A 25,201-nucleotide genomic window follows, 5' to 3' on the forward strand; every position below is an offset into this window, starting at 1 on the left:
TATAAGTGGGTATAATAGCATATCGAGTTAAACGTTACGAAACGAACATAATAATACTGCAGGTGGTGATGATAAAATAATCCGGTGATCGTTAATTAGAACCGCAACCAACGTATAATATCATAGTCGCGTTGGTGTATATATTATAATATTAATGTACGTCCAATTAAAAGTGTTCCCGCTACGAATAAAACCGTATCCGTTTTCGGTAATGGGAAACCAAAAATATTATAACACGAAGAGCCTGCCAGTCATATATTATATCATGCATGATTTTATAACTATATTATTATAATAATACAAAATATTCCGCGGCACGGAGATGTGAGAGGTTTTTACCTATATTTTTAAATATTTTGTTGCATTGAATGGGATTCTTTTTGGATTTCTTCTCGCGCTCTACGAATGGATTTTTTATTTTTTACTATTGCCATCGTTGCCGATAGTAGCACTACCCATTGCCATTTATATTTCGTTTTACCGACTCGCCGTTTTTAGGTATATACATCAGCACGTCCTTGGCGGAATGATTTGACGAAGCGCCCGGCGATGGGTCCCCGCGGGGGCATGCGTGCTGCCCAAAACTGAAGGAAAACGAACGTTAAAACGTGACACAAACCGCGCGCCGCGTATATCTCTATAAAAGGAGCGCGACGACCGGCCGACCGCCTCCGTAGCCGTTCCGCACGCGTCGCACGCGGGACAATCGAGTCGTTCTGGTCGTCGTCGCCGTCGTCGTCGTCGTCGTATCGTTCCCGTTGCAGCCTGGAACGCAGCCTTTTCGGCTTTTACTTGCCTGATCCGCACCGAAACGGACCTTTGAGTTTCCCCTGTGACGCCGCTTTATAGCGACTACACCTATTCGAGCGCATTTTTTCCCGGACGATCATTGCGTGCTGTTTTCAACCGATTCGCTCGTCGTACCAGCCTGTTGCTGTCTGAGCGGACCGTCGACTTTAATCATATTGTTACACTCACATATTCGTATACATATATGTTCATAGTCATATAGTAAATTATAGCCGCACTAAGTCGTGTCGTCGTTTCTCGATCGCTACATTTCAATAATATTCTTCTATCCCGCACATTCTACGTAATATAATATTATTATATTACATATATATTTCATCGTATAATATTGTATATTACGTGAAGATCATTCGCGGTAAGACAATGTTAAATATTATAATACTATAACGCTATATTATGTAATAAATTGTATAAAATATAAATATAGAAATGCAATACAATGCAAGTATGCCTATGATGAGTGGGAGGTTAATAAGAAGAGCTTGCGAGTAAAGACCAGAAATATCGGTTACCTAACTATGATATTATGATATATTGTAAAAAATACGAGGCCTGAACGAATATCGTTGAAATAGCTTATGTCGCTTATGAAGTAGGGATAGACTGAATAGCATAGGTGTACTTGCAAAGTTGCAAATATAACAAAACATATTATAATATTGTTTAATAAAGAAAAAATGTACGTAACAGTAAAACCGTCACCGTTAATAAATAAAGCATAATTGCCATAATTTATCGCATTTGCTTACAGGTATATATGGACGGAGTATAGTATAGTATGCTTTTATTCAGGCGCTTTAAAATTTTTTGTGAAGTATTTATACATTAAAATGTCCATTATTGCCAATTGATAAAATAATTAACCTTAATACGATGTTTTTGATGAAAATCAGTTCAACCTATATCGTATTACCTACTAACAGTAATACAAATAAATTATAAAATAAAAATTATCATCAATGAATTCAAATTCAACACATCCATTACAGCTATCTTCTTGATGACGAGATACACTAAACCTGTGCCATACAGCTGCAATGTGTGACTTCCTGGTTTTTATTCTTAATTATTAAGGATGAATCGGAGTTTTGAATTTAACGATTTTAAACAGAATACAATTTTTAATTTTTATTTGAACCAGATACCTGAACTGAACTAAACAGAACTATTCTAATTTCATGATTAACCAAACTTATAAAAATTCAAAAATTAATAAATTATGTAGAATATCTGTTAATATTATAATTGCCGTTGAGACTATACCGGGCACTAATAATCATTTTATTTTATTTTTCATTGTCAATTTATTTCAATATACATTTTGATTTTGACGATTATATTTTTGTATCAAACAAACTATTAGGCAATTGGTTGTTGGCTCAAGTATTTACAATGGTCAGTTTGTTTTCCATAAAGTTTGTAACATCACTAATAATAATTAATAAAATAATGGTAATCGTTAGTAATATTATGCAAATATAGAATAAAGGTTTTGCACAGTTATTGGGAGATATTATTTTGTGATTAAACAATAATTTTCTCAATACATAATAAACATTTTTTAGATCATTTTCAACAGTTATTACAACAACAAAATGTTGAGAAAAAACTGTATTTTTAACCTTTTTATGTTTTTAATTGATTTTAATTGATTTTAAATTACAACATACAATTTTAACTTTATATGTTATAATATATAATATATAATTATACATTTAAAGTTCTAAGCAAAATATTTTGATTGCTAAAACATTTTTACATAAATATTGTGATTTAAAGAATATGAAAAGTTGTATTAAAACTCAATTCATGTACTAAAATTTTAAAATTATTTATTAAGTATTTGTATAATTTATATATTTTGTTTTATATCAATACGATATTTAATGCTAAACTGTGAAGTTATGTATAGTTTTCGTTTCAGGGATTTTTGTTATTCATCATAGACATATTTAAACATTTTTGTAAGTATACAAAATAAATTCCAGAGGAATATTTCATGAAATGTACTCAAATCCCATCAAAGTTGGACGTGATTGAAAAACATGATCTTTAATTAACTTATACAGTTTTAAATTGTTTAAAACTTTTATAGTTGTATGCTCCTCTTATATTTACATTTTAAGTATGTTATATTTATTTATCATTAGAATTATTTTTTTTGATTCTTCAAACTATTTAGATGATTGTACAAGTATTAAGACACTAACAAATATCAGTCTACCATAGTTGATTTTAAGCAGCATACCACTTATGCTGCTTTATAATTTAATTAAAAAAATAAAATATTTCTATAAACCATTAAAAAAAAAGGTACAACTTAAATTCAAATAAAAATGAGACTATTATATTGTAATTTGTCAATTTGTTAGCAAGGTATCAACTAATATCATATTAATCTATATTCTATAGAATTAATGATTTCTAATGATAAAAATCCGAAATATTATAAATTCCAAAATAATAATGACTTAAATTTTTAAAATTCACATAGAATGTTAAAACATAAGCTGAAAGTTAGACGATCATATTTAATTGAGAAAATTGTTGATTTGTATTTAATGTTTTTGTTAACCACAGGATAAAAATTAAAAAAAAATTATTTATGGCTGAGTATAACCATCAAGATAATTGTAACATGAGTATTATTCTTAATACTCTTAATCAACAGAGACACAGAGTATAAAATTAGTTAATTATTAAAATTATAAATTGAGCTCATTAATTTGGTTTATGTAAACAATAATGCCTTCACGATCAGACATCGAAAATTATAATTTCTTTAACCGTTATAATTGAATATCTTTTAGATTCTGAGAGAAGCGACAAAAGTATTGATTTTACAAAGTTATGTGTTTATTTTTTTCATCTATGTACACTATAAGTTGTCAAAATAGTGCTTCGATTTTCAACATCAGTAGATTTCCGATTGGAAACTGAATCTAATTGGTACATTGGGAAAGTCAAATTTTGAAATTCTCAGTAGTTTTCAAAAATAACGAAAAAAAAGTCGTGGATGTCGCTTTGCTGTACAGTAGGTTTCAAGTGGGTTACTGTAATGGATGGAATTAAATTTGAATCCGATGATATTCCATCATTGTATACGAAAAAAAAATCTGAGTGGAGTTTATCTGTCTAGGATATATTATAGATTATTAAAAATTTAACTAAAAAAGTTGAAAAATTAAAATGACAGTAAACAGCTCAAAAAAAATCAAAATATTTTGAGAATTTTATCAAACATAGAAAATGCCTATATAAACATTCAGTGAAATCGATTTTGGTTTTTGATGTAACTTTAAAACAAATGACAATAGATACATGAAATTTTCACCAAATGTTTATATATGTATATTGTATCCATCCACCATGCAATTTTCAAAAAATTTTGACTTAAGTTGAACTATTTATAGGCATATACAATTTTCAATCATTATTAGTTTTTTTTAAATTAATATCGATTAAAATGTATTTGTTGGGTAGAAAAGCTTGAAAATTTAATATAAGGCTCTTAACATATTTTTACAATAGGAGTTGAAAAATAAAATAAATTCATAGTCACAATTTTTTTTTATAAGCATTCAAAGCTTGAATTTTGACAAAATACGTAAAAATCACAAATTATTTTAAGCCAGAAATTCATAAAAATTTTCCTTTTATATCAAAGATTTGAAAATTTAAAGATTTCTTATAAGTTTGTCAATTTTGATTACAAAAAAAAGTCCACCAGAAAGTCAAATTAAGTTTTTATGAGCGTTTGAAATTTAAATTTTTACAATATTGGATTGTCACTAGAATTCTCATTTAGCTATTTTCTTATTTTGGCGTAACTCTAAAACAAATGACCGCAGATATTTGAAATTTTTAATGAATGTTTATATAGGCATTTTATATATTTGATAAGATTTTCAAAACATTTTGATTTTTTTTTGAGCTGTTAATTGGTATTTTAATTTTTGGACTTTTTTAGTTTGTTTTATCTATAAATATCGATAAAAATTTATTTGTTGAGTAGAAAAGCTTGAAAATTTAATACAAGGCTCTTAACACATCGTTACAATAGCAGTTGAAAAATAAAAGGAATACATAGCCACAATTTTTTTTATAAGCATTTAAAATTCAAATTTTGACTAAATACGTAAAAATTACGGGAATGTTCAAATTATCTTAGATAGAAATTCATAAAAGTTTTTCTTTTTAAATCTAAGATTTGAGAATTTAAAACAAGGCTCCTAATATAATTTTATGATTGCAGTTGAAATGAAAAATAAAATAAATATAAAGCCACAACTTTTTTTTTATAAGCATTCAAAGTTTGAATTTCGACAACATACGTAAAAATTACGAAAATTCATAAATTATTTTATGTTAGAAATTCATAAAATTTTTCTTTTTATATCTAAGACTTGAAAATTGAATACAAGGCTTCTAACATATTTTTATAATAGCAGTTAAAAAATAAAAGAAATACATAGTCATTTTTTTTTTTACAAGCATTAAAATGATTACTTTGACAACATAAGTAAAAATCGTGAAAATTCGCAAATTATTTTAAACTAGAAATTCATAAAAAAATGTTCTTTTTAAATCTAAGATTTGACAATTTTTAATAATCTATAATATATCCTAGACAGATAAACCGTCTCTGTTCAGAATCGTTTTTCGTATACAATGATATAAATACATTTTATTCATTGGGTCAAAAAACATGAACATTTAATAGGTACAAGGTTCTCCATAAGATGATATAATATATCAGTTGAAAATATTAAAAATACATAGGCAAGTTTTTTTTCATAACTATTTAAATCTTAAATTTAGAAATTTAATGAATATTTATTTAAAAATGTATTAGTTGTTAAAAAAGTATAATACGATTAACTTTTGTTAAGAATTGGAAATCTAAAACAAGGTTCTACGTAAGTAGCTAATTCTATACGTCAAAAAAATCTATACAAACACGGATTTTTTAAATAGTTATTTTAAGTTTAAATTTGGAAGAAATTAAATATTATATAATTAGGAATAACAAATATAGCTATATTGTTATAATTTAAAAATATCATTCGTGGATACTTTATATTCTAATTATAATAGTTAATGTCGTTAATGACATATCAATACTTAGTAAAAAAATGTATACAACTTCTAAGAATGGATTAGGAAGTCATGAATTATAATGAATCTGATTTTATAGGTTCTAAATTTTTTTTTGAAATAATAGCAATATAATTATTAATTAATATAGTATAAAACTATAAAATATCCTAGACTGACAAACCGTCTCCACTTAGAATCGTTTTTCATATACAATGATATATCATTAAATTCAAATTTAATACCATCCATTACAGTAACCCTCTAGTAAACTATTATACAGCTGAACGACATCCACTTACCTGCATTTTTTAGATTGTAAATTATATATATATTTGATATTATATATATTTAGCATAAAATATACTATCTTAATAGGGCATGTTAAATAATTGCATCAATTTACACTTTATTATTTTTCGTACCAATAAGGGCTATAATTCTGATAGACATTTAAAAAAAAAAAAAATGTTTATTTGGCATTTAACGAGCGAGAGTGTCATTAATGGGTGGCTGCTCTCATCAAACGTAACATGTACTATATAATTTATTGTAAACTCTTTTTATTATTAATATTAATTGTTTTGATACCTTATATATATTCTGTTTCACATTTACTCATTGTGCCTAAGGTATAGATTGTAAATTTCTTTTAAAAAAAAAATAAATAAAAATAAAAATTTGGCATTTGAGTATAAGTAGATTTGTTATGTAATTACGAATGTCAAACTTTTTTTAAACTGATCCAAAACAATAAAAACAATAACCGCGAGACAGGTTCGAAATTCTAATACCGAGTGCTGACATAACCGAAGTACACACTCCATATACCTTATACGTTATACATTTTGGATATATTTAACTTATATCGCTCTAGTTTATCGCTCTTCGTGAATATTACCGTGGGATGAAATAAATAACTTTACCAATAGTTTATTTCCATATTATCTTTATCCAAAGCCTCTCTTATCTCACAAAACACAATTTATATAGTATTCATATTTTCCACTATCTTCTCATTTGACAACTGAATCATTGTGTCAATAAAAATGTGACATCCTCATTGAATCATCGAAGTTTTGTTAATAAGTACAGTAAATAATTGTTTAAAGTTTTTTTATTAAAATATAATATAGTATCTATATATGATATCACCCTTGTACACCAACTTTTAAGTATTATCTTTTGTTTTACTTTCTTAAAAATTATATCAAGTATAAGAAATATTATAAAATATAAATTACAGGTGTCGGGCAGCACCTATTTTTATAAATAAAAAATTCAACTCATTTCAAACATTACATTAACCAAATTATAATAAACAATTAATTATTCTATATTTAATAATTACAAATTGCAATAAGATTATGACATAATGTTACAAATACCATAAAATATATTTTAAACTTTACAGATATTACATTTATTATTTGTTTCATGATTGATGAATTGAAATACATTGATTAGTACATAGAACACAAAATGAGTGTAGGTACGCGTTATTGTATAATATAACAATTATGATATGTAATCGTTAATACAAACAATTACTGGAATGTATGTGTAAAATATAAATAAATATAATTTCATTTTGAAGAATGTAAAACTTTGAAATTCGTTTATACAAACAAAATAAATAGACATAGGTACATAAATATATTATTATTTAGTATTTACAAATATTATATATGAGAAGGTATAAAACGTATTAATTCTACATAGTACATACTATCTCGATATACACAGACACACAGTTAGAATATACATGCATAGAAGTTTCATATGAAACAACTTTTAGCCTGAGGTTCACAATGTTGTTCAATACATAAATATATATATATATAGTCATATAGATAATATATAGATGGATATAGATGAATATATAATTTACTTTAATTTTATTATCATTTGATATATTTATAAAACTTTTAAAGAACAAAATGTACGTAATGCATATTGTATACAAGACGTATACAACATATATTTTAAACCTATATTGTATTGCATGTATAGGAAAGATGATTTGATGTTCTATTATTCAAAAATCATACTTTATACCTGCTTTATTAAAATAACTTGTACAATATACATCTTTAACTCTAATTAGAACATAATATTTAAAATAAAAAGAATAATTCGAATATCATCTCTTTTGGTTTACTAATTTCATACTAAAAATGAATAAAAGAAGCCAACTATGACCTGAACGATACTTTTGTCTGGTTAAAAGCTTATAATAAACATTGTTCGTTGATTAAATAAAAAAATATATATTATTATCCACAAATAAAATAATTTCCATCTGTATTTTTCAGCAAAGTTCCTTAAACAATTCCTACAATTCTACATACAAAATCTAAAAGATAATAATATAAATAACTTATTATTTTAACAAATAAGTTTATTTCGTATTTACTCAGTTAAATGTCCAACATCGTGAAGACAAGTATCCAAAACAAAATAAAAATAAATAAGACCAGTTTTCGACATAATTGATCTTGTTTTATGGTGTAACTGAAAAAACCGTATGTATATCTATACACATGATCTACTCACTGAATGTTTAGATTTAGATTTATTATGCACTTTAGAATTTTCAAAATATTTTGACACTTTTTGAGCTAATTAAAGGCATCAGAAACCTTCAAATTGTAAAAGTTGTTTTTAATTATTGACGATAGAAAATTTCGCTTGAAAACTTGAAAATTAAGAAAATTAAGAAAATTTAGAATATCCCTCATAAGTTGTTGTTTGAAGAAATTTAAAAAAAATTTTGTGTAAATCCGCAATGATTACTTTATGCGCGTTTGTTTCTCAATATTTAAAAAAAAAAAATTAATTTATATCCTTTTTAATGCATTGATTTTTTTATGAATGGATGAAGTTAGAATTTTGACAAATTGTTTTTTAATTAGAGTAAATGCATCGTGTTAATAAATATTTCTATGATGTACTTAAATTGTACCTACAATTTATAATTTAAAGAAAAATTATTTAATGATCTATGATATTGTAACTATAGATTTTGTATACGAATTAAAATGTGTTTGTGTATTAGGATCAAGACTTAGAACATTATCACTAATTATTTATCATATGAATTCTCAGAACGTTGCACGTTGCAGTGCCGCAGTGGTCTTAGGATCTGGGGTAGTTTTCCTACATCTTAAGCTGGATGATATGAGAAAAAAATGACTAAAAATGGCACAAGATTAATATTATCAAATTACAGGATCATTAAAACCTAATAATTTTCATTTTAAATCATATGATGATAACAATATTTTTATTCTGGTTTAGATTTATTTTTAAAACGCATGATCGTTTATTACCTAGCTATTTTCCACTTCCGTTCGGACTGATCTAATACGCGTAGGTATAATGTATAACAACAATTAACTACAATATTTTATTTGTTTATTACGTCATCGTATTAAAAATATAATTACATGAACGACATATATTTTGTTGTTATTTGCTGTTAATTGTTATCCTTCAAAGTAGATATTGAATAGTTCGCGAAATGGCGATTACCATTTATCGTGTAGGTATATACTCACAAAGTCACAAATAATGCATCATAGATATATTTTTTATAAAAGCCTTTAGCAAAATAAAATTGCTTCTTAAATTACGTGTACAATGCACATCCACACAGTTTCAAAACACCAAACGTTCGATCATTAAGCCATTATATTATAGCCTATAGGTTTGTTACTTGAACTGCAATATATTACCGCCCTTGAACGGGGTTTTCGTTTTTACGGAACATACCTATCCACGTTTGCTGGGAAGCGATGGAGAATTAACTATTCTGTTTCAGATTTTTTTTAAAGCTTATTTATATGATAATATACACGCCACGCCGTGTTATAAGATTTCGATACATAATTGCGTTTACCAGAAAGGGGAAAAAATGCAAAATATTAAACGGAAAAAGAAAAATGATGAACTTTATATAAATACCATGATGCGCTGTACATATATAGGTACCTACTACCAACGCGTCATTTTTCTTTGTCGTTGTTTTCTTAATAATTATAAAAAAAAAATAATAATAATAATAAAAAATACATCCGCCGGGATAGGTCGTTTTTCACGTTGCCACGGCGGCGGCGGCGGCAAATTCTTCGTCCGCGACTGGCGATGAGCGGGTAGTAAAAAATAGGTATCTATATATAATAATATGATTTATATTATATACTTATAGTTAGGTGCAGCCGTGCAGGCTGCAAGTAGAAGTATATCGGCGCGTGTTATATACCTACGAAACAATGTAAACGTGCCGGTTTGTGTGGCCGTTATTAATTTGTAGCATTACGTCGGTCATCATTATTCATTCGGTAATATTGCAACGGTAATTGCCCGAATAGACGCCTCGGAACTAATAAGTTTTGACAGACCACGTATTCCGACCGGCGGCGACCGTAGATGTGTCCGCAGCGGTGATTCCGGAAATCTCCTAACCGTCAAATGACAATAATAAATGTGTCATCACTGCAGCGCGCGTATATTATGTAAATATACGTGTGCAAGGTTAGACCGGATGGGCTATATAGAATTGTCACAATATAATATAGGGTTAGTTGTCAAGCAATGACGTTAATATAGCTCTGAAACTACATAGCTGACACGTCTTATTAACAGGGCCGGATTAAGCCAAAATTATAAACTAGGCAAAACAATTTAGGCGCCCTTAAAAGATTCATGTTACTCTATACACTCAATTTTTTTCTATTCTTAATACTAGGTATATAATAGTTTCACTTCATAATTCATAGGTTAGCAGGTCTTTGATATCTCAATAATTTTATGGCATTATTCATCCTCATTATTCATATTTTATATTACCTATGTATGTTGTATGTATTTCTTTAATACAACTTATAAATATTTATACACAAAATTAATGTTACAAACTTACAAATATGAAATATTACAATATATTTTTTTAAGGTACCTAGGTATGAACTATGAATATACATTTATGAAATTTATATTATATTTAATTATTATATATAACTTATCAGAGAAACTTTTAGATTCTGAGCGGAGCGATGAATGTATTGATTTTACCATGATGTGTGTTTTTTTTTTTTGTGTCTGTCATCACGTTTTGGGGCAGTAAAAATGCTTCGATTTTTGATGTTCAAATTATCTTAGATAGAAATTCATAAAAGTTTTCCTTTTTAATTCTAAGATTTGAAAATTTAATACAAGGCTCCTAACATATTTTTACAATAGCAGTTGCAAAATAAAAGGAATACATAGCCACAATTTTTTTTAAGCATTCAAAGTTTGAGTTTTGACAACATATTATGTAAAAATCACGAAAATACAGAAATTATTTTAAGCTAGAAATTCATAAAAAATTTTCTTTTTATATCTAAGATTTGAAAATTTAATACAAGGCTCATAATATATTTTTACAATAAAAATTGAAAAATAAAAGAAATGCGTAGTCACAATTTTTTTTTTACAGGCATTCAAAGTTTGAATTTTGACAACATATGTAAAAATTCGCAAATTATTTCAAACTAGAAATTCATAAAAATTTTTCTTTTTAAATCTAAGATTTGAAAATTTTTAATAATCTATAATATATCCTAGACAGATAAACCGTCTTCGTTCAGAATCGTTTTTTTGTATACAATGATATAATATCATTGGATTCAAATTTAATTCCATCCATTACAGTAACCCACTTGTAACCTACTGTACAGCAGAGCGACATCCACGACTTACCCACTTTTTTTTCTTGATTTTGATGTGGCAAAATCATTTATAATTTCATCTAAATTTAGTATTTTTAATAAATCTGACTCAGTACTTAATTGAGAAAATGCATTTAAATATTTAAACGGTCATCTTTCATTGAAGATCTCATATAATTTTTCAGTTAAAAAACTTGTGTTAGGTATTAGCCAAATTTTTACGATTTTTATGGAGTTCCTTATAAAAATTTTACTTCATGTTAATCGTATCCATAGTAATACCACACTGTGGCGAGACACGAAAATTACGATAATAAAATAAAATTATAAGTACTTTATAATGGTAGGGTAAGATTCTTATCTTTATTGTGTCAAATCGTGCACATACAGCACGCGCATTTACAATAAACGATAAGTAAAGTCGTTGGTAATAAAGTGATACCCAATTATTTTTATTTTTATCATATTTCCTACTCCCCGTTTGGCATTATACATAATACCTAGGTAAAGCTCGTATTATGTATACTTCCGACTGATTTTTGGCATTTTATATAATGCCTAGGCATTTTGCAAAATACCGGATTATCCATATTGCCGGTAACATATATATATATCATTGTTGAGTCGTATAAATAATTATATCAAATAGGCATATATAGCAGCATCCATAGGTATATTATATAACATGGTTGGCCAATATGAATACGTCCACAAGCAATATGGATAAAAACAATGATATCAAGAATTAAAATAATAAAATTATAGATACCTACATTTTATAATTTTATCGTACTTTATCACTAATAAGTAAATATTGGTTTTTTGTTTCAATGAGACGCGAGCCGCATTCGACTATAACTTGAGCCGGAAGTTGGACATCCCTACTATATAATATTAATCATATTTTTTTTTTTTTTTATTGTTGGCTGCCGTACCTTTAGGTACAGGTGGTTCTTTAACACGTTTACGGCCCCTTGATCTGGTTATAAAAGTTTAAGGGGAGAGATTTTCCACATTATCCTACCCCGCTAAAACTGCTCAACATGTTATATGTAATAAAATACAGTCTTTAAGGACATACACCTAAAGGTGGGTTTACACGTTCAGTTAAATGCGCAAACGGACTGCATGAACTCAAGTTTGCGCAAACTAACTGTATGTGTAAATGAAAATCGTATGACTGTACAGTTCAAAATTTTGGACTGTGTGAGTTCAGGCGATGCCTGAAAAAAAACTGTGCAGTCATAGTAGTTGCACATTTCTCCTATATACGTGTAAACGGATAACTGTGCGTTTTGGACAAAATAATAATTTTAAATTTACATTATACTGAATTAATATTATTTATAATATTATGTACTGCATACATCATAGTACTATAATTAAATGGGGAATACAATAAAACTTTAAATTAGACATATTGTTGAATGTTGAGTACAAGTCACTTATACCGAGTACCTACCTACCTACTTAGTAGGCGTAGGAACAAATTGCGGAAGAGCTAATAACCCCACTAAAAAAACCTAATGATTTTACACTACATTCGACTATACATGAACAATTTTGAGCCTCCCCCCCCAAATTTCAAACACTATTTACACCTATGTTCCTTGGTACTATGAAGCCGAACTCGGGAATTTAAATTGTCATTGCACATTATCAATTCATCCAAATCAACCATATTTTGATACTTCAGCTTCCCTTCAATCATCAACTAGATATCCGGCACAACCTCAACCTCCTTTAAGACAGTCGTTTTCTCTTCAAGAATATCCTCAATATTTTCAACCGGTGCCAAATTATCCAAGTTTACAACAAGGTCCCTCAGTCGATACTCAGCAATCATTTATACATTACAACTCTGACTCACTAGTTAACATAGAAACACAATAAACACCAGATAATTAATTGTTAACACTATAATATATAATACACAATAGGTATATACAATACACTTTTTTATTATTAATATTTTCATTATATATCCAAGAATTGTTTTTATTTATAAAAGTCTGTATTTGATTTTAATTTAATTTAAATATCATATAATATACACTGTATTTAATTAGTTTTCCCAGTATGAATATTATTTTATTTCTAGCTTTTTATTTTTTAATAAAACAAGTTGTCATTTTAAATTGTATATGAAATAGTATATGTGTTTGTTGTACCTGCTGCAGGCTAATGTTCTATATCAAGTGTTTTAAGGTACCTACAATATTAAAATATTATATAATATTATACTTTATCTTATATTATTTCTAATGATATAACTAAATATCTATTATATTATTAATAGATATTAACTTTTAATTATCTACCTTACCTAAGTAAGTGTCTTTAAGGGCAGAATAAATTGCATCACATGTTTCGGGAATAATTTTACTGAGTGCTGATTTTGATATTATAGTTGAATATTGTAGATCGGTATAATTTCGGCCAGTTGCCGTAAGTCTTTCACGAGGGTTTATGCATTTCCTCATAATAGTATTTTGTTTTTGAATGGTATTAAAAACTAATGACAATAGTAAACTGTATGTCTCTTCGTCCATACGAAGGTAGTTCTTGAAGTCATCTGGTTCTCCAGATAATTCACCAATTAAATTTACGTGCGAAAATTGTTGTCTTTTTAACAACCAATTCTTTTTATTTATTTTATTTTCATTAATTGTTTTTTTTTTAATTACACACACTGCGAGAATAGAGAGTTCCTGTTCGGTAATCGACGACATTTTTGCTACAGTGTCAAGTTAGAACTGAACAAAAATGTGTGTCAATAACTGAACGTCTAAACCTAAATAATTTACTCAATTCATTTGAACAAACTGACTGCAAAAAAATACCTCAAATTGATTTGCGCAGTTCAACTGAACGTGTAAACCCACCTTAATGCCTACCATATTTGTTAGATAATTTGTGGTGTATGCCAAAATACTATGTATGGCGTACTTAACACGTCTCACATTTTTTATAGTACTGCTGCATGGATAGATTATTAATATTATTTTTATGATGTGTTAAGCTTATTAGTTGATTCAAAAAACAAATAAAACAATAACTAGGCATTATAATAATTTATCTCAGAGTAGGTATAATATAAATAGTAATCAGAGAACAAAATTGATGATAAATATAAGTACTGCAGAATGAATGTGTAGGTGTGAAATCGAGTCATAAAAAAACAACTAATCTGTAATATTATAAAAATTACTTTTCATAAATTATAGAATTATGAATCATGAATCATAATAATAAATGCGTAGAACTATTTATACAGCAATAAATCATGATTTGTATTAGATAAACAATACCTGCGCCATTATACTTACAATCTAACTAAATCTAACAATTTTTGTTGTGAGATGATTAAAAAAAAAACGCATAATGAATATGCATCTAAGTCATTTATTTTTTAAGAATATAAATTATTCAGTATTTTTTAAGAATATAAATTATTCGGTATTTTTTAAGATCATACATTTTTAATCTACCAACACAAAAATGCAGTTTTAATTAAATTAAAAAATACATATTTTTAATCTGACAAAAATATATTAACCTTCACATTAAAATAATAAGTTAAATCTTACCATGTAGGTACTTATTTTATAATATAAAATATAAATTATATTTTATATTATTTACTTTTGATAATAATATAGGTAGGTAGGTACATACAAAGTAAATTTTTTAGCAGACACATGTGAACTGCTTCAACAAATCATTATATACTTAACACGTTAACTGTGAATTAAAAGTATGTTATGAATAATATTTAAATTTTAATAGGTACCTAGTTTTATTTATAATGTTTAGTTTAATTAGTTCGTCTATATTCAATACCTATAAGAGTATAAATGTATAATAGAATCTATTAATATAATAGATGACTAAATAATGTATAGAAATAATTTAGATGGATACGCAAATTGTGTACCCTATTATAAGCCATAAGGGATATATAATAATATATTGTGTGTATTATAAAATTTTATAGATGTCAAATAATAAGTTCATAATTATCAAGAAAATAAATATGTTTAAGTTAAACGGATTCTAAGTATGTTGTATGCCATTGGATTGTTTGTAATTGACAACTATGATAACTTACTATTGTGTCTATCACCGTTTATAGATGTATATTAAAAATGTACAATATACTTTTTAAATGAAACGGCAGTATTGGCACAATTATATTTCATAACAGGAATAGGGTCTGCATTTTTTACGAGTTTCAAGAATAAACTCGAATAAAAACTATAATTTAATGGTTAACACGGTACATGCTCAACATATTATTCCATTTAAAAGAAAACTATGTGCCTACCATTCATTTTATGCCTTTTTGGTAGTATAAAAAATTATAAAAAATTGTGACACTCTGACTTCACTAACAGAACTCTGATATATAAAACAAAAAGATTAGTGAAAAGAAATAACCTGTAATAAAAAGTTAACAAAAAAAAAAAAAACACTGATGTTTAAACAAAAAATATTTGGATTCTTCTTATTTGTGTAAATAATTCATTTAATTAATTATTATTTAATTAAAACTATAATTGTAAAACATTTTTTTTTTTAATTTCTTATTTATTTAATCTCTCTATTAAGCATGTAAAATTATAAATATATTATTCAGTGTTTTATAATAATTTTTATACACTGAATAATGAAATATTGTCATGTCAACCAAAATAATATGAATAGGTAGGTAGGTAGTAATAATTTTTTTATTTAACCAGAAAAAATTTACAACCTGGATACAAAAAAAAAAAAATAACAATAAGTAATAGTGTTGGGATTCATATATTTTAACTAGGCTGGACGGCTGTATTAGTGATAAAATCACGTGGCCATTTTCATTTAAGGCGACATGGGGGGTTTTCAGGCAGTGTGATAGATGTTATGTTGGCAATGAGAGGATTAAAGTGGTTGAGAAGTTAAACCGATTTTGTGGGATTTATTATAATTATACAATACTACTATGCCAACATTGGTATCGTTGAGGTATTGAGATCATGATGCAGAGATCTATTACTGAGATCTATTAACTTAACCACAGGGCATTCGTGAGGAGACGAAGGTTTATTGATTGAAATGATTGAAAGATTTTTAGGTTAGAGTTTTTTGTAGAATCCCATAGTTGAATACCATTGCAGGATGTAAGGGGTCAATTGCTTGTAAATTAACATTTTGTTTTCTAGTGAGATTTTTGAACGGAGTAGTTGGTTTACTAATAATTAAAAATAAAACAATTTGAATTAAAGTTATAGAAATATTTTAAAGCATTTAAGATAAAGATCTGGGAGGTTGGCCAAATTAGGTCGGTTATGTAATATATTTTTAACTTTTAAGCTTATTTTAATATCAATTAAAACTATAAAGTATAAACACTTCAATAATAATTAAAATAATATTATATTAAATGCTAGAACTATAGAACTAATCCCTTAAAATATAAAATGTTGTAATTCATATTTTACTAAAAAAAAAAAATGATTTTAGTTAAAACCTTTAGGAAGTAACTGTAAATATGAATATGAATTATAGTTAGTTCTCGTAATAATTTAAAATATTGTGGGACTTAAAATAGTTTTGAATGACAAATATAATCATTTGGTTTACTAAACATGGTTTGATTAGCATTTCATTAAGTACAGCAAATATAAAATTCTAGAGAACATTACGTAATTATACTTTACTGTCTACTGAACACCAAGGTATCGAGTGTAATTCGTCATTGAGTAGATCATTGTAATGATTGATGAATTTAATTTGAATCCAATATAAATAAATAGATTATCTATTGTACAAGCATAAAATCAATTCCGAGCAGAGACGGTCTAAAGATTATAAGTATTATTTTATCGATTATTACAAAAAGTAGGTACTAAGAAAATTCTATACTATTGAGTTTTTGACCCACCAATGTAGGTATAAACTAGATCCAACTTGTTATGTATTATAAATATAAATAATAACATAAACGTATTATATAGACATTTATTGTTGACAGTATAAATCGTCATGACGTACAATATATTTCTACTCGCTAATAACCGATGGACAGTCCCCACCGATCGTAATATGATACTTATGATTATTGTTAGTATAAACAGTATAGGTGTAATATCATATAATATAAATGCTGAATATGCAACACAACTGATTGATACCGGAAACCTCTATGTCTCTTGTTTCCGGATGTTAAGTATTTACTATGTTATAGGGACATAGTTCGATAAAATTTGTTTGTTAGCTCGGAAAAGAGCCTTTGATTTAATCGATTCGGCTCGGCCGTATGTCGCATTGTTGCAGGTACAACAATGCTTTTGTGTCTGTTGTCGGTGACGTTGACGTTGGCCGCGTTGGTCACCGACGGGGCTGGTGACACGGCCGCCGTGGACAAGCGGTTCGCCCTGCGGCCGGTGGACCCGTTGACTAGGCGCAGCGCCATGGACAAGAACTTCATGCGATTCGGACGGGCATTCGACTGCAGTTGGACGGTTCCGGCCTCATCGGCAGTGGCCAAGCGCCGGCAACCGTCTTCGGCCGTCGGCCGCCGCGTCGACTCCAACTTCATCAGGTTCGGCCGCCGGGACTCCAACTTCATCCGTTTCGGCCGGGGCGAAGTGTACACGCCCGGCGACAACAAAATACCCAGACGCCACTACGACGTGGACGTGGACGGGCTGGAAGTCCGGTTCGGCCGGTCCACCGGGGGCATCGACCGCAGTCCGTTCGCCGCAGCGCTACCGCCGCCATACGACGATCGCCGCTGAACGACATGATTTAATATTATTATATAATAACACCTAATGAATATTATATACTATTATACCATACTTATTATACTTAAAGTATTACTAAAAAAATAAATACGTAATGACATAATATAATCTGTACAATTTTCCGTCAAATAAACAAATTCTATACGTTAGGTATATACTTAGATGATAATGTTCATATAGATTACACCTATATATCAACACTGTCACACTGATAGTGCATAGGTACCTATATTTGATTATCTTATATTATAATGACTAACCAGAGCACACATTGACTCAAAAACGGCAAATAAATGAAGAAAAAAATAACTTTTCATTCATTAAACCTGCGCGTTTTAAATGTACAGAATAGAGTAGGTATAGACGAATACTCGAGTTTATTAGATTAAAGTGTATGATACCATTTCTAGTTCATCTGGCTGACCATACACAATACATTTTATACATAGTTGTACGTTGTACCCAGGGGCGTACTCAAGGGGGGGGGGGGGGTCGTGGGGTTTGAACCTCCCCCATGACCTCACTAACCTATGTAGGCTTGTGTGTTCGTGCTTAGGGGAGAGGTGGCCACAGTGAGACACGGGGCACAGTGATCCATTAAATATAAGTCGACTTATTTAATATTTAACCATCAGATGGAGAATCCAGAAGATTCATAAAATCATAATAAACATAATGGTTAACTATTAGTCACGGATATAGATACTAGTATCTATATCCGTGCTATTAGTAAGTTCAGGTCAAAAATGAACGAACGGTTCTTCGCAGGAAAAATTTTTGGTATGATCCATTTCCTTATCACATCCTTTTCACAATATTATATTATATTTTAAATATTAGTACTTTCATATTTCATGGTTTAGTACACTGCACAACACCCAAGACAACGTTTTATTCACAGACATTTTGTTAATTATAAATTATTGATGAATAATATTATTGACATTTATTAATTGCTTGAACAAAAAAAAAAAAAAAAAATTTGAAAACACTAAACAAATAATAAAGAACAATATTTACTAGTGATAAACTCGTTTTGCAATCCCATACAATTCACAAATAAAACATGATTTTATAAGAAGGAACACATAAAAAATAAAAAAACAACAAATTAATAACTTTTATTTTTACGATCCAATTAATGCGATAAGATAAAATGCAATGAATAGCCCGAATAGGTATTTTCGACGTTCAGCTACTATCCTCTTCTTGCTCTTATTATTAGGGCCCGTATTACAAGAGTTGAACTCAGGTTAAACCACCAAATTCGGCCGGTAAAATCAGTGGTTCAAGGGTAACCGAGTTTAAACTATGATTGTAAAACAGGCCCTTAATGTCTTACGAAATACATTGATAGGTAATTGTATAAATCATATTTCCCCGCCAAAATCATGACATTTGGAAGCAATTAATAAATCTACAATCACAATTTATATAATATAATATAATATAATACCGTGATAAGTGATGTGATTTAAAATAATAACCACGAACGTGGTCATTACCATGGTATAAGTGTGATAAGGAAATGGATCATACGAAAAATTTTTCCTGCGAAGAACGGTTCGTCAAAAATGATACTATCATCTTATCATAATATTGTTATTTTTTGTTATCAAAACGTGAAAAATGTGAGCTTCGTTTTTTTCAATTTTGGTATCGAATTTTATTCAAAGTTACGTATTTTAAGGCATATGTATAAATTAAATTTTTTTTGTGCACAATTTAGTTATATGCACAATTGTTTATTATAAATATTCATAGGACAATAATAAAAAATCTGCAAAATAATAGATCGGTATACAGTGAGACACATAAATACTGTTGTCTCGCTGTTCCCAACGTATACTTTAACTCTAAAACAAGACTGTTGAAATAAATTGTGATCATAATAAAGTGATATTAGGTTATGATTTTTATTTAATTTTTAAAACTTAAACATAAAACTATTGAAATAAACAAAGTGAATACCTATACATTTTTTTAATTGTACAAAAACACAATTAATTATTTTAAAATTTGTTAAAAAAATTCTCTTTAATTGTTTTATCATATTATATAAATGTTGTGAAATGAAAAGTTTAAATATAAAAGATTAACTACAAATTTAAAAGGTTTTATATTATGTACCATAGTGCCCCGTGACGTGTCTCATTGTGTACAAGGCTGGGTGAGATACTATGACATTAAAAAAAAATTCTCTGGGTTGAAATTTCGTTAAATTTTAGAATGTATTAATATGTTTTTTAATGCTCAATAATATTTAGAATAAAACCATAACGCTGTTGAAGGATTATCACTTTAAACAAAAACAATATTTAAAAAGTAATTTTTAGTGTCTCACTATGGCCACCTCTCCCCTATATATAATATAACTCACAGCAGCAATTTTCTAAAAAAAAATTTTTTTTTAAGGGAAAAAATAAACAAAATATATCTATTTTAAATCGTATGTCAACATGCAATATACAACGATTGCATGCATTATCTGTTAAGAACTGTAAGATTAGATAGGTAAGTAAGAATATTTTTAAAAAGAAGGTGACAAAGTCCCAGTTATAAAAAAACAAAATGTTCAACCCCCCCCCCCCTTGAAAACTCCTGAGTACGCCACTAGTTGTACCAGTAAATAAATACAAATTAGTATATGCAGGTCGTTAGAATAAAAGGTTCATGATTTATGACTAAAATCTTAAGGTGCCAAAAAGGTATGTTTAAATACATAACGTTATTAACATTAAAAAGATACATATGAAATCGAAAAATAATTTATGAAAAGTATGTAAAAGCTTTAATTTACAGAAATTATTTTAAATAAAAAGACCATACAAAATAAAATACAAATTTAATGTAAGAAAATAAAGGTTTTTATTTGAATTCGTTTATATGTGTATTTACTTTTTTAATGATGTGTATTTACTGTTAAAACAATTGATTTTTTACTATTGTAAATCAACACACCACACACTACACAGTTATCACACAAAACACATTTCACGTTTTAATTTAAGTGCTGCACGGGGAGATGATAATTCCTTTTTTCGTTTATTATGTATAAAATACATATTTGTGTGTGTGTGTATCAGTTAACTTGCGTCTTTTTTTTGCCGTCGATGAAATTAATTTTCACTTGTAAAAATTGCAAAAAAAATTGGATCAAAAATTTTGGTGGAGACGGATCGGTACAAACGACGGCTAACGTTGGAAACTAGTTCCTGATCGCAGACCTGCATCACCAGTACAACACAATGGGCACGATGATGAATCGTGTACATACACGTTGACTAACGGGACAGGCCTAACGTCAATGGAACCAATTTTGCACACAACGCGGCATACAACAGTAATGTGTATATATGCCACGAAGTCCTTTTTTTATCATTATATTTGGTCTAATTGTAATGTGAGTGTGTATACCCTGCGCGTGCGCGCATCGAATGGTGGTGTGAATGAAGGGGTAAGGAGGGATTGGAGTAGTAGTCTGGAAGACACCGCCACAACCACACCAACCCCCTCCCCATCCAAACTACGCGCGGTAGCGCAGAGGGAGCCATACGGCCGATTTGACGTTTCGCCGCCGTGCCCAGTCCCCAAAGAAGTCACCGTGAATTTCGATTATATATACGTGCGTTCATAGCAAAACATCACATGTGAGAACGTCACTGAAATTATTCTGTAAACACCGTTCACCAACACTTTATAACGATGCGCACTCTAGCGGTGTAAACAGTATTCCGCAACGGAATTTCCGCTACTAGAGCACTATAATAGCTAATAATAATACTTATAGTGCCTTACCGCTACCTGCCGTTGGTTTTGTTCATAGACATAATAAAAATATTATACACCATGAGTCCATGACATATTATATCACATCTTAAGTCCATGGTGTTTTGTAATCAACGCTTTAATCTTATTTTTATTATTCATATAATATACACTATTAATATTATAGTACCATTTGTAAACGTAAAATATAATATTATATATTTAAGGACTAAGATTAATATCTTGGAAAATATTTTGGCTCTAAACTTGATGTTGTGATATGACCATTTATCGAAGAACCAATATATGTATCATGTAGTACAATAAAAGCATTTTGAACATTTTCAATTTGACATTTAAAATGCTCAAAGTGAAAAATGTTTATCAAGAGTCCAAGAGATTGAAAGTAAATGTAAATGTAGTTTAATGTTTAAATATAATTTTAAAAATAACTAATGATATCCCAACAAAAACACTCATAGGAATAGTATTAATAGTAAAATAGTACTCTCAAGTAAAAATAACATAAAAGTAATTGCTTTAAAATGTGTAATATAAAGTAGAAAAGGTCTAATGTGTAAAATATGCTCAATAATAATTAATTAAAATTTAATAGAAATTAATTATTTATATTTACTTATTTAATAGGAAAATAAATTATTTTCATAGGTATATCTATGCTAAAAGTGCTTAGCACCCCCAAACTCAAAATAAGTACCTCTATATTAAGTATAATAATTTCTATGTTATATGTTATATTATCATTTTTAATACTTAAAATAGGGAGTTTAAATATTTCTATTTTTTTTTAATGTACCTACTCATGTAACTTTAAATATATTTATTGATTTATAGGTATTCTATATACTGGGAAAACATTTTTTTTAATTATTTAATTTGTTTTAATGCACGGTCTACTGATAAGTTAATTTTGGAGGGACTCAAACATCCCCTATCTACTTACTAAGTAGATTCGCGCCTATGATTATTTTAACTGAAATTAATTCAAATTTAGTTTACTTGGCATGAAGATTTAGCCATTTTATAGTTTGCGTTATGTAATATAAAAAATAATGCAGACATTGTTAGAACTACTGAAAAAAGTAAATATTAAAAAAATTAATCAATACAATTTTCAAAAGATATACTGTGAAAACATTGAAGACACATTTATTGAGTATTAAGTAGGTACATACTTAAATTCCACTTTGAATGAATAATGTTATAAAAAAGTCCAATGACTAAATTACTTCTCAGTTCTCTGTGCCATAAAAATATTTAAATAATAAAAAGCTAATAAAAATCACATTTATATTTTATATAATATAATATATATTTATTATATTATATTTAAGTCCGACTTATTTGGTTTGAAATTATAAAATTATACACATTTTATAAGCTAACTGTACTTAATATGTTGTATATTATACTAAACATTTTAATATAGTAGATATGAATATTATAATTGCATATTAACATATAATTAGAAACAGTTAGGTAAGTAAATAAAAAATAAATCTTATCTTTTGAATTTTTAATATTACCTATATATGTATATTGTATATATAGGAGTAAAATATTTGGAATACATTTTAGAATTAATACTAAGATTTTGTTTTCACTTTCAAATTAGATTAATTCAATGTTGAATATAGTACTATATTAAAATACCTATCATATTTTTTTAATTGTTAGTAACTAGTTAATAGTCATTAAATAAAAAATGTTTTATAACATCAGAAACTAGTCTGTAACTACACTATATTTTATAAGAACCAATTTCATGTACTATGTTTTATGTTAAATAACTAGATATACAAAATATTAATTTTTTTCATAATTTTATAATGCTATATACTTCTAAAATTCATTTTTAAGTGGTATAATAATGACAACCGCAATTACAATCGCGGGGTAAGCTGAAAAGGTTCTATTGGCCTGTTATCACCATAATAAATGTCCATTATAGTCTTACTCTAATACTCTGTGATGTCAATACTCCTTCATAATAATTATCAACTATCGTATTTTCGTATTTAGTGTTTGTCTATACTAAAGAACTAATTGACTTGAAACTTTTACGAATTGATTAGTTTTGAGTATGCCATTGCAGTATACTATTACTATAGTAGGTCATAACTCGTAGATAGATTCGATACAGACAGTCGGAGTGCAGTATAGGCAATTTTCTATAAGTGTAGGTCTTGTATAATGTGCGCTCGTTCCCACACGTACAAGTACATCTCGACATTGTGTTACATTTTTTTTTTTGTCAAAAGTATTAACTTTTAAAACACTCCGCCACTTTGGTATTATATAAAAGTGTACCGTGTAAAAATATCACTATATGTAAAATAAAATCATTTGATTAAGTTAAGTTGTTGCATAAAAAGGGTCTTAATAATTTTATACATTTATTAGTAGCTATAGAAAAAATGTATAATTATTTATACCTTTTTAGGTAGTAAAGTATTGAAGTGTGCTTATATTTAATACCTACAAATACAATAACTTGGCTTGGCGGGTAGGTAGTGCCGCTACTATTATTTAACTATAGACTAGTCATTAAAAAGTTACCTACAAGGCTACAACAGGCTACAAGACGTGTTTATAATTTAGAATAGTACATTAGTGTATTAATTACACATGCTATTATATACTTATAGGTATATTACGCCGTATACCCTGAATTGACATGATAGATAGTATTCACAATATGCATATCCTCCTACCCCCATATTTTTATATTATTATTATTTTTATAATAACCTGCAAGTTTAACTAGCTATTAATTGTATTATATAAATGGCAAATGCTTGTCTTCAAACTTTTTTTTTTACCTTATGACGTTATTACGTCATGTGGAATTGTGGATAATAGAGTGTTTTTGTTGAGATATAGCATAAGCATAGAGTAAGAATAAGCAACGGATACAGTAACTTGGGGGTGGGGGTGACTTGGGATGTGTTATTATAAATTAAATAGGTCTGACGGATATACCATAAACCTATCGTATTA

The 25,201-nt window shown here is 28.0% G+C and overlaps 1 protein-coding gene across 1 annotated transcript; it reads left to right on the forward strand.

The window, feature by feature from the left end:
* Nucleotides 1-661: 661 nt before the first annotated feature.
* Nucleotides 662-18,520, forward strand: FMRFa (FMRFamide related propeptide). The gene is made up of 2 exons (XM_089221150.1): nucleotides 662-1,165; nucleotides 17,940-18,520. Exon 2 carries the CDS (start codon nucleotides 17,948-17,950, stop codon nucleotides 18,401-18,403), a length of 456 nt encoding a protein of 151 aa, XP_089077276.1. The 5' UTR covers nucleotides 662-1,165; nucleotides 17,940-17,947; the 3' UTR covers nucleotides 18,404-18,520.
* Nucleotides 18,521-25,201: the final 6,681 nt, after the last annotated feature.

The sequence above is a fragment of the Diuraphis noxia genome, unplaced genomic scaffold, assembly GCF_037042655.1.
Source record: "Diuraphis noxia isolate RWA-SAM2 unplaced genomic scaffold, SU_Dnox_SAM2 contig0002, whole genome shotgun sequence".
NCBI lineage: Eukaryota > Metazoa > Arthropoda > Insecta > Hemiptera > Aphididae > Diuraphis > Diuraphis noxia.

What these genes read in the sequence shown, in the direction of transcription:
- FMRFa (XM_089221150.1), top strand. Translation starts at nt 17,948, where the DNA reads ATGCTTTTGTGTCTGTTGTCGGTGACGTTGACGTTGGCCGCGTTGGTC.